Source organism: Vipera berus, assembly GCF_964194415.1.
Source record: "Vipera berus genome assembly, chromosome: W".
Taxonomy (NCBI): Eukaryota; Metazoa; Chordata; class Lepidosauria; order Squamata; family Viperidae; genus Vipera; species Vipera berus.
In genome coordinates, this window is record NC_138210.1 from 50,775,983 (window position 1) to 50,788,551 (window position 12,569).

The 12,569-nt window shown below is 40.9% G+C and overlaps 1 protein-coding gene across 1 annotated transcript; it reads right to left on the minus strand.

Annotated features, from left to right (window-relative positions):
• Positions 1 to 972: 972 nt before the first annotated feature.
• On the minus strand, positions 973 to 12,305 carry LOC308676049 (myosin regulatory light chain 11). The gene is made up of 7 exons (XM_081341757.1): positions 12,242 to 12,305; positions 9,044 to 9,133; positions 2,735 to 2,810; positions 2,506 to 2,610; positions 2,331 to 2,409; positions 2,043 to 2,091; positions 973 to 1,340 (listed from the first exon to the last, which is right to left on the minus strand). The coding sequence occupies exons 1-7, from the start codon at positions 12,242 to 12,244 to the stop codon at positions 1,236 to 1,238; spliced, it is 507 nt and encodes a 168-aa protein (XP_081197883.1). The 5' UTR covers positions 12,245 to 12,305; the 3' UTR covers positions 973 to 1,235.
• Positions 12,306 to 12,569: the final 264 nt, after the last annotated feature.

Consider the following 12,569-nt stretch of genomic DNA (forward strand, 5'->3'; position numbering starts at 1 on the left):
GCAGCACCGATCCAGGAGCCTGAGCTAGAATTATTCTGCATCAGACTCCTTATAAAATAGGATCCTCAGTTAATTCAAAAGCCAATAAAATGAACCATGTTTTCTCTCATTACCTCACCCCATTCCACCTGTCACAAACAGCTGACTGAGAAGGAAAGGAAGAGCCAGAGAAGCAATTTCAATTTTTGTTCACCCCACTGCACCATTGGCTTTGATTTCAAACATCATCGCCAACAATTACCTTCCCCCTCTTGGTAGATTATCTCCAGGGGGGAAAAATCCACAATACTTTAAAAAAAAAGACCTCAGGGTGAAAGGGCATGAATGGATTTAGTGAATTAAGAGTTATGCAAACATGAAAGTCAGCACGTGGAGCAACCAGTCATTAGTATAAGAGCAACAGACAAGACAAGTATTATTGAAGCATAATGTGATGTGCAGACGTCACCAAGGATGTCTGGGAAAACAGAGAGAGTCCTATATGGGAGCCCGGATATTAAAATAAATGTGTAAGTGAAGCGCTATTAGGCCTGCTACCTGAGTTTAAATTTTTTTGCATGATTAATTAGGCTATTTTAATCAAATAATTCTTTAAATTGAATTACAGATTAAAAACAACTTTTGAATGCAGAAGCAGACATTCTTTGAGATGTCTCTAGTACTAGCAACGTAAGAGGTGATATTGTCTCATTTTTTTTTCACAGAAGAAGGAATGAACTTTTAAGACTGTACTTGTTATTAAGGATGTGTCTCAAAACTATTTTCTAACAATTGTACTGGACACAGTAAAAAAAAACAACCTGAGTTAATTAATTAGCTAACCATCGCAGCCCTAAAAGGAAGAAAAACGATCACATTCAGAACCTGAAGCTAAATTAAGTTTTAAAGATGGCAATAGGGGCATCCTTCGAATCGGTGCTAACATTCTGTGGTCTGAGCAGACAAGCAGACTGTGAAAACAAGGGCATTAGAAACAGAGCTGTCCTCATCTTTATTAAGACATTTGACGGAGTGAAGTCCCAGTTAGGTTAAGACTAGTCGTAGTGAAAAGGGTCAGTTTTTTTGGGGGGGGGTAATAATTTTTCTCCCCATAAGATAATAAATAACAGATTGAGATGTTTGTTCTTTGGTTACAAAAGTGTGGATCATCAGGGACCAGCATAAATGAAATCCCCCAGCCTGGGGGTGTCTAGGTGGATCTCCCCACAAAGCAAGGGTGGAAAAAAAATCAGGGTTTATTCCCCTTCCTTGTCCTCTCCGTGTGTGATGACGTAGCAGATGTTCTTGTAGTCAACATTGCCAGCTACATCTGGAGGGAAAGCGTGCCACATGTTCTTGATCTGCCAGAAAGAGAGAAGATTATGTTGAGAAGTGATAGGATTGCAGTTGATGACTTTCAATGTTTTCAATTGTCACTCTAAATCGGGGGTCTCCAAACTTTACAACTCTTAAGACTTGTGGACTTCAACTCCCAGAATTCCTCAGCCAGCTCCTTAGCCATGAAAGAGGATGATGGTGCCTTTTGGCACTGCTCAAGAAAAGTTATGGGTGGCTAACGAAAGAAAGATATCTCATAAATGCTTTGTTTAATGTGCTGTTTAGGATTCAGATTTCTGTTAAAGGAAAACACTATAGTTTGTTATAGGTTTCTTTCCTGGCTTGATCCTCTCCGTCTCTGATTTGCAAGTATGGTTTTGCTCACTGTGGTTAAGCTGACTTATCTGCAAATAGAATTTGTTTTTATTCTAGAGTAACAGAATAGTGCTATGCAATCCTTGGAAGAATCTGAGTTGAATAAAAGTTCAGCGTTGACTTTGGCCTCAGACTGATCTCATATATATTTAAAAATAATGTAATGATTCAATGAGATCAATACAGTATATCCAGACTATCTTTTATCTTTTTGTCCTAGTTCTGCAGATTTTAGATTTAATTGTTGACAACATGGAAAAATAAAACTGAAATAAAAGATCTGGGCAAGGGGACTCTAACTGAATAAAGAAAAGAATGGGAATCTGCAGGACGCAAAGAAATTTTCTTACCTCTTCGGGAGTGAACCGGTCACACTGGGTGGTCAAGAGTTCTTCCAAGCTATAATGAGACAAGAAGAAACATGGTATGTGACAAAGGCCCTAACTATATCTGACTTCTGACCCAATTGTCAACTAGCACATAATTTAATGGGAAGGTGTGGGTTGCTTAAGCAGTTAATCAGGAGGGATACTGCAAAGCACTTGCAATGAGGAGATCATGGGAACCTAGTAACAGCCATTTTGGAATTACATCTGAACGGATTCAATGCTGGAAGTGAAATGGAAGAAAACACTCACAATTGCTTCTTGACGCTCCCCTTCCCCTCAGGGTCCAAAACTTTGAAGGCACCAATGATGACGTCCTCGGGATCGGCACCTGGATGAGGTAAGACAGGAAGGCCAGTGAGATGCTGAAACAGGTTACCTGTCGTATAGAAGAAGACTGAGGAGAAGAACAAGAGACTCGACTCACCCTTCAGCTTCTCCCCAAACATGGTGAGGAAGACAGTGAAATTGATGGGGCCATTGGCCTCCTTGAGCATGGCATCTAACTCCTCATTCTTCACGTTCAGGCGGCCTATGCAGAAAAGGAAGAAAGTTTAACTGCGGAGGATTTGATGTAAGGGTCTGATCATCCATCCAGCTTTACTTAAACTGCTCACATTATGATGCTGTTTCAGCCCCCTCCCTCTTTTTCTTACCCATAGCAGCAAATGTATCTCGCAGGTCCTCCTTGTCAATGATGCCATCTCTGTTCTGGTCAATAACAGTGAAGGCCTAGGAAGCAGAAGAGAAAGAAATACATTAACCAAGTTCATGCATTACATTAAACTGGCCCGTTGACCTATTCGCAATGGCTTGGTTCAACTGCTACACCAAGCAAAAACTAAAGAAACCACATAATGGCATCACATAATACGTAAACCCAACATGTCGGGCTATAAAAAAATTTTACCTTCCTCTTCCTGTCCTGCCGAAATGGAACAGTTGCCAGGATCTCAAAATTGCAAAATAGCTACTTCATAATAGCTTTTGGATTTAAATCTATATTTAAATCTCAAGACGTATCTAAACTGACTATCTGTGCGTTATGGTGTCACAACTTTTGCGAATCACAGTGTAGCAGAGTAGGGGGGGGGCTTCATTTCTTAAGATGAAGAGCAAGAAAGCTTTTTCTGTTTTTCTGAGAACTTGTTCATCAAGTGGCATGTAATTAACCCACAGCAGGGTAAACTGGTGACAAAACTGTTTTGTTTTGGAGAGCGGCCAGTGGACAAAACCAGCAACATGGGGTAGGGTAGGTGGAAAGACAGGCAGTTCTGATGTCACAGTTGAAGCCCTGCCTCTTTGTAGAACAAAAAGGTGGGACTTTGATCACAATGATACAAAGACAAGCTTGCCCGCTTTGACCTTCTCCCTCGTATTGTTGACATAGCTGGTTACCATGCTAAGCCAGCTTTGAAAGAATTGTCCTTGGCCAGATGCACGCAACGTCAAGGCACAAATTGTGTTTTATCAATCGCAAGAGCTAGAGTCACACAATACATTAATCCAAATTAAATAAAATGATAGCTTATTGTGATACGCGAATCCAGCCAAAGAGATAACTATATAGAGCCAAAGAAAGAGGATCTGTTAGTGATTTTGGTAATCATCTTCTTCACCATCAACAGTTAAAACGTGTATGCTGCCGGGCATTCAACAACTCTGGAAGGCTCCTAATAAACAAATTGCAATAAAATCAATAAAACTTAAAAGATGAGAAACGTGCCCAGATTTTCCTGGCTTTTCTAAACAGAGAAGTGAGCCCCATCTGGATCCCGGGAAGAACCTCATTCCAGAGAGCAGGGAACAAAAAAATAACTAGCTGCCGCTGAACCCTAGGCACAAAATAGTAGCTCACTTATGTCTGTGTGTAGTTCAAGGCACTTGTAGGAGTTCTTTAGCACTCAGTAGGCTTACCAGATAATTTAAATTAAAGTGTTTTTAATAAACATTCTGGACTGGAGATATATATATATATATATATAAAAAGGTTCTCTCTCTCTCTCTCTCTCTCTATATATATATATATATATGTATGTATGTATGTATGTATGTATGTATGTATGTATGTATATGTCAAGGCTTTTTTTGAATACACCTTGCTAATTAACTCTTTCTTTCCTGTTTTTGCCTAACCCAAGGCTATCCACAGGATATAGTCAACTTATGACAGCTCATTATTTGTGTAAATTATTCAAATTGCTAATAAAGAATTAGGGAGGCTGAGATGGCCATTTCGAACTTATTTTGTTCTCATCAGTCAGTCATACCCTTTATCTGAGATTCGAACCTGGACTGATTATATATTTATAATATATATATAATATTATATATACATAAGAGCCAGTGCTTGTCTGAGGACGTCTCTGTGGTCATGTGGCCGGCATGACTAGACGCCAAAGGCACACAGAACGCTGTTACCTTCCCACCGTAGTGGTCCCTATTTTTCTACTTGCATTTTTACGTGCTTTCGAACTGCTAGGTTGGCAGAAGCTGGGACGAGTAACAGGCTCTCACTCTGTTACGCGGCACTCGGGATTCGACCCGCCAAACTGCCGACCTTCTGATCAACAAGCTCAGCATCCTAACCCACTGAGCCACCACGTATCTATCTATCTATCTATCTATCTATCTATCTATCTATCTATCTATCTATCTATCTATCTATCTATCTATCTATCTATCTATCTATCTATCTATCTAAAGACCTCAGTTGTTTGTCTCGTTGTCTGCTTATCTAGCAATGCATTATAGGATTGGAGACACGAGTTAACTCCAGCTAGTGTGATCCTCCTCCCCCTCCTCCCTTTTCTGCAGCTGTGCCCTGGAAACACCTGTCATCTGATAGCCTTCTTCGCTTCTGCCAGGAATGTGAACAACCTTAAACTGTCTCATGTTAAACCCCAAGCCCTCCCTGAGGGGACAGGTGGTACATTCTGAAGGGGCTGTTGATGAGGTCTCCAAAGGCTGGCAGGCACTGGTGGAATTCACTCCCCCTCCCCTCCCCTCCTCTTATGGGTATGCCCCCTCCTTTTTTCTTTCTTCTGGCGTCTACCTCTTTCCAAATAGAAATGAAGTGCTAAGATTTTTTTCAAATTGAAAGGGGCTGCATCGGTCAAAAAGTCCACCCCGTCAAGCGAATCCTTGATGTCTTACTCAGAGGGAATGAGGCCCTTCAATCCAAGGGTAATGTTTGCTGTGTCGTCCAAACCTAGAATGGCTACCCTTTAGGGATCAGGAGAGTCAAAATGTGTAACCTACAACCAGCCTGGATTTCAAATGCCACTTCTTAAAACCCAAAAGCCAAGAAACCAAGCCTAAGGAATTGGTTAAGGAGAAGCATGTGGAGAAACTGGGCTTGTTTTTCAGATTTTTTTAGGCTCAGTACAATGTGTGATTTCAGTCCTGATCTGAAGAGAGCAATATGGATTCTCCAGATTGTGAAAGAAGGGGAAACTATGATCTTCCAGAGAATAGAGATAATAGGTGGGTAGAAGTTGCGTCATCTCAACAATCTAATCTTGTAATTTGGAGGTTGGCTGGAGAAGTACCTCAGAAAGCTTTTCCAATGCCTGTTAACACACACACACCCAACACACACACACACACACAGAGGAAAGGTCCTAGCTACTTCGGATAGAAGCCGAGAGAGGTAAGGTAGCATCAGCACCCCAGTGTCAGCAATGTATTCAGCACTTGTCTGTGGAGACTCTCAAGTCATCCAGGTCATAATTGTCCCAAAGGAGCTTTTTTCAAAAGGCAACTGCTCTGTTTTTTTCCTTGAGGGAGAAGAAGAAAACGTTTCGCTTCTTTTATCGCAACTGATGGGAAGCTTCTTGGATGAGAAGTGAAACATTTTCTTCTTCCTCCTCAAGGGAAAAAACATACCAGTTGCCTTTTGCTCAGCACTAGCCGAATAATGGCGGAAAAAGATCCTCTGCTCTGAGGAAATTTGCATTTGAAGTATAAAAGCAGAAAGGGAGATTCTGAAGCGAAGCAAAGGTAACTAAAAATCCTGTTTCCCACAAAAGTCTAAAAAAAACCCATTCTAGCTAGAAAAATACTGCGTATGACACACAACTTCATCCTAAGTCAAATCATCAGTTCCTCCTCTTCACTGTTCCGGAAGGTAGGATCTCTCCAAAGAGATCCAATCCAGTATGGAATTCAACAAAGGCAGAGCTCAAAAAGCAGTTGATTGATCCCTGAAGAGGCAAACTGGCCAAGGAGAAATGAGTAGCTGAGCCCCGGATTAAGCTGGGCTGCAAAAATCCCGATGCCTGCTAGATAATAGTCAATAATTGGGGGTTTTAAAATCCCTTTCTGCCATCTAGTGAATGTCCATCCAGATCTGGTATCCCTAGATCAAAATATCCAGATTGTTACTTCTGCTAGCCCGTATTCAAGCAACCTTCCCAAACTTCCTGCCTTCTCATGATGTTACTTAAACTCACACCATTCCTGTAATGGAAGTTGCAGTTTTGGATTAGACGCCTCATCAACTGCATGAGCCAATTTCACTTCATTAAAATAATGTCAACAAATGCCTATAGATTTCAGCAGTATAAACCTGGGGCCTCTGGGACCAAAGACTAAGAGACTGTGTTTCCACCCCGGATCTATCCAGTAGACTCTACCTCCACCAAGTAGAAATTTAATCTTTTCACCCTTACGGGGGACGTAAAAATGGTAGAAGGAATGGTAGGAAGGGCAAAAGAATTAAAATGAAGGAAATCATCACCTAGTCCTCCTGAAATTCCATGATTACATCAAGACTGTTGCACAATGCGGGAGCCCACCTGAAGCACCTGAGGACTAAGGGGACCCGGGTTCTATCCTGACACAAAGATCTATAGGTGATCTTCAGGGTTACCAGTCTCATACCAGGCTTGTAGAGAGAAGTAAGGAGAAGGGGAGAAAGAAGGCAAGTCTGGGTCTTTGCGTTTTCTGAAGGAAGGGCAGGTGACACACGCAATTAAAAAACACACGCACGTTGCAAGAACTGATCTGTCCTTTCGTATTTTTTAAAAGCAGGAGGCCCTCAAAAAATAAAAAAGCACAAACGTAGGTTGCAGGAAAAAAGAAGAAAATCCAAAGGATCTTATATTGATAGTTTGCTACCAACTCTACTTCTACTGTAATGTAGCTTTGGTCTCCTTTATGATAGATCGATGTCTGAAGACCGAAAGACCCACAGGCTTCATTTTCAATGGAAATGAGGAAGCTTCTCGCCTCCTCCTCCTCCTCCTCCTCCTCCCAAACTAGCCAGCCAGAACGGGTTTCCAAAGATCTCCTTGTAAGGCTCTGCCATTTGCTTCATCCAAGCACAGATGTCATCTCTTTGCTCAGACCTCCTTCACCCAAAATAGACCCTGCTGCATTGCAAGGGTCTTGGAAAGGAAACACCATCAACTTTGGGGTGGGGTGTGTGTGGAGGGCTAGTGCCTGTCAAAGGGCAAAAAATGCTCCTCTGAAATGAAGATTAAGAACTTAAGCGCGAGGAGAAGAGAACATCTCCATATGGAAAGCTGGTACTCGCTCTTGCTTTTGCAGATGAGAATTTTCTACTCAAAGTCCAAATCAATTTAAAGAACAAGTGTCCTAAGGAGAATAACCTGGAATTATCCTTGGAAAGAGAAAGCAACTTTAATAGGAGGTAAAAAGCTGATCTTCCATGCACATTTAGTGGGCTCTAAGTTCCAAGTAGGATTTTGTGGAGACACGCACTCATAGTTGCTCGTTATTTTGGCTCTTCCAAAATAAGGCCAGGTTTACACATTGTAATAACTCATTACCCATGGTCGACAAACCCGATTTTTATCCTGCTTTACGCATCACAAGAATTCGTGGCTTGCTTAATCTTGACCTACTGAAGAAAACAAAAATAAGCTAGCACTCAGCCTACATATCATAGGGAGACAGAAGAACATTTTTGGAAAGAGTTGGTCCACCTATAATATCTATGGATTTCCATACTCTCTCTCCCTCTTCAGGATGTTCTTCACAATAGCCTTCCTCAAGATGGCACCTCAGGTGTGGCAAAAAAATAAATTCCATTATCCCCAAACAACAACCATTTTATCTGTGAACAGTGGAAGCTGTAATTCAACGCATATTGGAATGGAGAATAAAATTAGGAAAATGACTTTGAAACTTAGAAGTATTGAACGTGATCAACAATTAATAGAACTAAACAAAAGGCAAAGGAAAGGAAAATTAATGAATGGTAGGCCTCTATTTGATGGCAGAATTTCAGGAACAAAGAATCCCTATTTTTGTAAAGGCTCAGACTCAAATCAAACCACCACTGGTCCTATACATGAACAGATATCTACAAGTGGATTCATGAGGTAAATCATGTTCAAAAAAACTCCTCTATAACTTATCTAGACCTTTTCTATTTAGTCACTTCTGTTAAAGTTGAGAAAATATAGCTGGGATTCATACAACACAATGGCGTAAACTAAACTGGATGTACCTGCTTATGTAAGACAGGCTCACCTGAAACAATTAATTAGGTTCTGTTATAACAGCCAAACTTTCTGTGATTAGTCAGCAAATTTTTTCAAAGGGAAAACAGAATCTGAATAGAATAGTACAAGAAGCTTTATTCTTAAAGTTCATTCCTATATATTCACTGATGTGGTTAAAAATCTCCTAGAGTGTCAGTTCTAGGTCGTGCTCCTAGGCCAGGGGTAGGCAACCTTGGCTCTTTTATGACTCATGGACTTCAACTCCCAGAATTCCTGAGTCAGCATAGCTGAAGGGCATAGCTGACTCAGGAATTCTGGGAGTTGAAGTCCATAAGTCATAAAAGAGCCGAGGTTGCCTACCCCTGGCCTAGGCAATGCTCATTGGGATCCAATCATTTACCCCAAAGTCATCCTTTAATGGCATCACTACATTTGTTATATTTCCTAATGACTGACACTTCTTCCCACGTCCATCTTTCTTCTGGTTCTTACCTCTTTAAACTCCTGGATCTGCGTTTGGTCAAACATGGAGAAGACATTGGAGCTTCCTTCTGCTGCCCTTCTCTTTGCCTTCTTGGGTGCCTGGAAGACAAAGACAGGCATTCAAGATCAGGTCACTGCACCCTTATCTAGGGCAACCCTACCTCCCATTTTCAAAGGGGAGAGTCTCTATTCAAAGTTGAAACTAGTTGAATGGAAGGAAAATAAAAAGGAGAGAAACAATGTTACTGGGTACACCAAACCTTAGCACAGACATCACTGATTAAGGAAGTACATAGGTCACCTAGTCATGGCTTCCCCTTTACGATTAAATGAATTATCCTTCAACTTAAATTGCAGCACTGATTTATAGTTTAGTACCTTTCTCTTTGCAAACGGCGGCACAAATCAGCACCTTTGCTATGCATTTTCTCTTTTTTGACAACGGGCAAGCAGTCGATTCATCAGTGACGTGAGATCTTATTAGGAAAGAATTCTGACTATGCAAAAATTTCCAGTGACTTGTCTGTTTTTATAAATAAATGTCTTCGGTCACAGTAGACTCTTAAGCAATACAACTGAGGAGGTTCCAGAATTTGATCGTGTAAGGCCATGCTTGATCGTTTCCTACATTTTGTCTCCAGGGGCCGGGAATCTTACTAAATGACAGAAAATATTATTTACTAATAAAGGAGAATATTTGCAGCTCAGGGTTGACATGAGGGGTCCTTGCTGCTCTCTGAGCTTGCTCGTTTTCTTGCAGATGTTTCATTTGCCCATTTGTTAGCACTGACGATATTACCTAGCTTGTGTAATGAAACATCTGCAAGAAAACGAGCAAGCACAGAGAGCACCAAGGACCCCTCAAGTATTATTTAGTTTAACTTAATAATTAAAACTTTCTTTAATTGTCCTTTTATGTTAGATGTATATCTTCAAAACAAAGTATTGTTAATATTTGTTGTTTTCTATAAATACAAGGGAGGGAAGGGATTAATCCTTAAGGGAAGCTCAGCAAACTTTTTTTTTCCTGAGGCAAAAGTCTGAAAATTTGGAACATTAAAGAGAAACATTAATCTTCGTTATTTTAAAGGAAGAGTATATTTTGGTCTGGGAAACAGCAGCAGCAGCAGCAACAACTCTCGCTTTCAGTCCGAATATGGAATTTAATGTATCTTTTCAAAGTTTCATGTTTGTAACAATTAATTTCCACAACTTTTTTAGGTAACCGTGTTGTGTGTGGGCATTATACTTTTAATCTTCCCAAAAATCATTTTGCAAGTTTTAAGTTAATGATATGTAAGTAATGTATTGAAAAAATAAGCAGGGATCTTTTAATCTCTGTTAAAATGATAGCCTGGGCAACATACATGAACAAGCCCCATTTGGTGCTAAATGACAACTGTTTCAGATAATAGCACTAATCCACAACTGGTGTACCTAATAGGAAAGATGGGAGGGGGCAGACTGTATCCAATAGTGTCACATAAATAACTCCAGCTGGTTTCGCAAATCTTATCTCACGCATGAAAAGAAAAACATAAAATGATATTTTACGTTCTTTCGCTCTCAGCCTTTTCAACTAGGTCTCCTGAACAACGTTATTATATACGGAATATATAGGCTTATGATCTATATCCCAGGAAACTATTTAGAATCACTGTGATTATCTGGAGATAATCTCAAGAACTTCCTATCTTCATTGTGGCGCTCTTTCTTGATCCTCAGCTCCTGGAAACTGATATGTGTGTTACTTCTGGGAACAGCTAAAAGCGTGACAGGGATGGCAATGCAAAAATAAAATGAGAACCGGAAGATCCAGATGATCCAAGTGGGCCTCCTTCATGAATTGAACCAGAGCAAAAATAAGAACTTTGGGGATCTTGGCTAGAGATAATAGATGCATCTCAGTCCTCTAATCTCACTCAGTTGGCTAGAATCTCTATAAAAACCCAGTAAAATTTTGGAAACCCTTATAGCAAGGCCCAGAGGCATAGCCAGAGATGATGGGATTATAGGCTGGAGGCCTCCGGTGGAGGAAGCTAACATATATCTGCATGCTGACAAACTAATCTTTTTGCATCAAGAAATGAAGCCCTGAGATTCAACAGTCCAAACTATTGTGGGTTGTCTTCTCTCCATGGCCAGACTTACAGGAATGTTCTGGAAGGATTGTTCTAAAAACACAATTTACAGCATTCACCCACTCCCACATTTCCTCTGATGTGGCTTTTCAGAGGAGAGGTACACCAGGCATACAAAGAAACATCCAAGGGTGAAGGAATAATAAATGTATTCCTTGTTTCTCATTTGGGGGAGGAAAAAAAACCCCAGACAGGTTACAACTTCCTCTGTCTGGATCTTGTGGTGCCTTGAGGAGTCTGACTCAGAGGCTCCTGTCTGCTCAGCAGCTGTCCGGCCACCCTTTGTTCCTTTTTGAATAAAAAAAAAAGTCAGGCAAAAAAACTCCAAAATATTCCACGTGTGTAGTAATAAAACCTCCTGCTTGGTTATTCAAGAAAAGTCTTATGCAATTATTTGGGGACTTGAAGGGAATCACCTGCCAGATTGAAGGCGCAAAGCCAAGTATTAGTGAGCAGGAAGATGGCTTGGCATAGGGTACGTGTGCAAGATCAGATCCATTTCAGAAAGCGAAGAAAATGAGACACAACCCTAGATGTTGAATCATCACCCATAGACAGTAATCTGAGTCTGCCTCCCTTCAGCTCTTCCAAGTTCTCTTCCCCACCTCAAAACAGCAGACGCCTTTGGATCCTCCTAGCCCTCTCTCTCTAACAGCGCCAAAGCTTCCTCTTAACACCCATATTCCTTTTGTCCAGATATTTTTTTTTAAAAAAGCCCTAGCTGAAAATACTCAAAATTCAGTCACATATGTAGAAGAAAAAGCTAAACTGGAGGGTTTGGGTTTTTTTTAAAAAAAAATTGTCTACAGAACTTTTTTTTTACCTCTTCTACATCTTCCCTTTGCTGATGTGATCCTTCGTCGAGAGCATTTGAGAAGCTGCCCTATTCCGATGCTTGACTTAAAAAGCAGATCCAGAGAGGATTCAACTTTTTTTAAAAAAATAAAATAAAATAAAATTTCTCGGTGCTGTACATTTCCCGCTAGTTTGGACTGAGACGGGCCCCTGATTTCCTTAGACATCTACTACGCTCTTGCCTGCACACCCACTTTTTTTCCTCACTTACCATGTTTTCTCAGTGGGAGGGTGAACAGCAGCTGTGGATGCGATGGGGATGTCCCAGGGGCCAGAAGGGCAAACAGCCTAGACACTTGGCTGTGAATTCCCCTGGGGTTATATAGGCTCCCTCGGTGGGAGGCGGGACAGCTAACTATAGACACATCTTCAAGTTTGGGTGGGTGGAGGATGGGGGTAACTAGAAATAGACTCCAGAGGAACCAAGTCCTTTCTTGGAGAGAGGGTAGGTCCATTAGGTTTGATGGTCCATAATTCAACAGCCTTTATTATTCTGGGGATCAGTGGTGAACCAGCTCCAAATCCAGTGGGGATGAGCT

Coding starts and splice junctions, on each gene's coding strand:
- LOC308676049 (XM_081341757.1), bottom strand. Junction 2,092..2,330: donor GGGAGCGTCAAGAAGCAATT/GTGAGTGTTTTC, acceptor GTCTCATTATAG/CTTGGAAGAACTCTTGACCA. Junction 1,341..2,042: donor ACCGGTTCACTCCCGAAGAG/GTAAGAAAATTT, acceptor TCTTTCTGGCAG/ATCAAGAACATGTGGCACGC.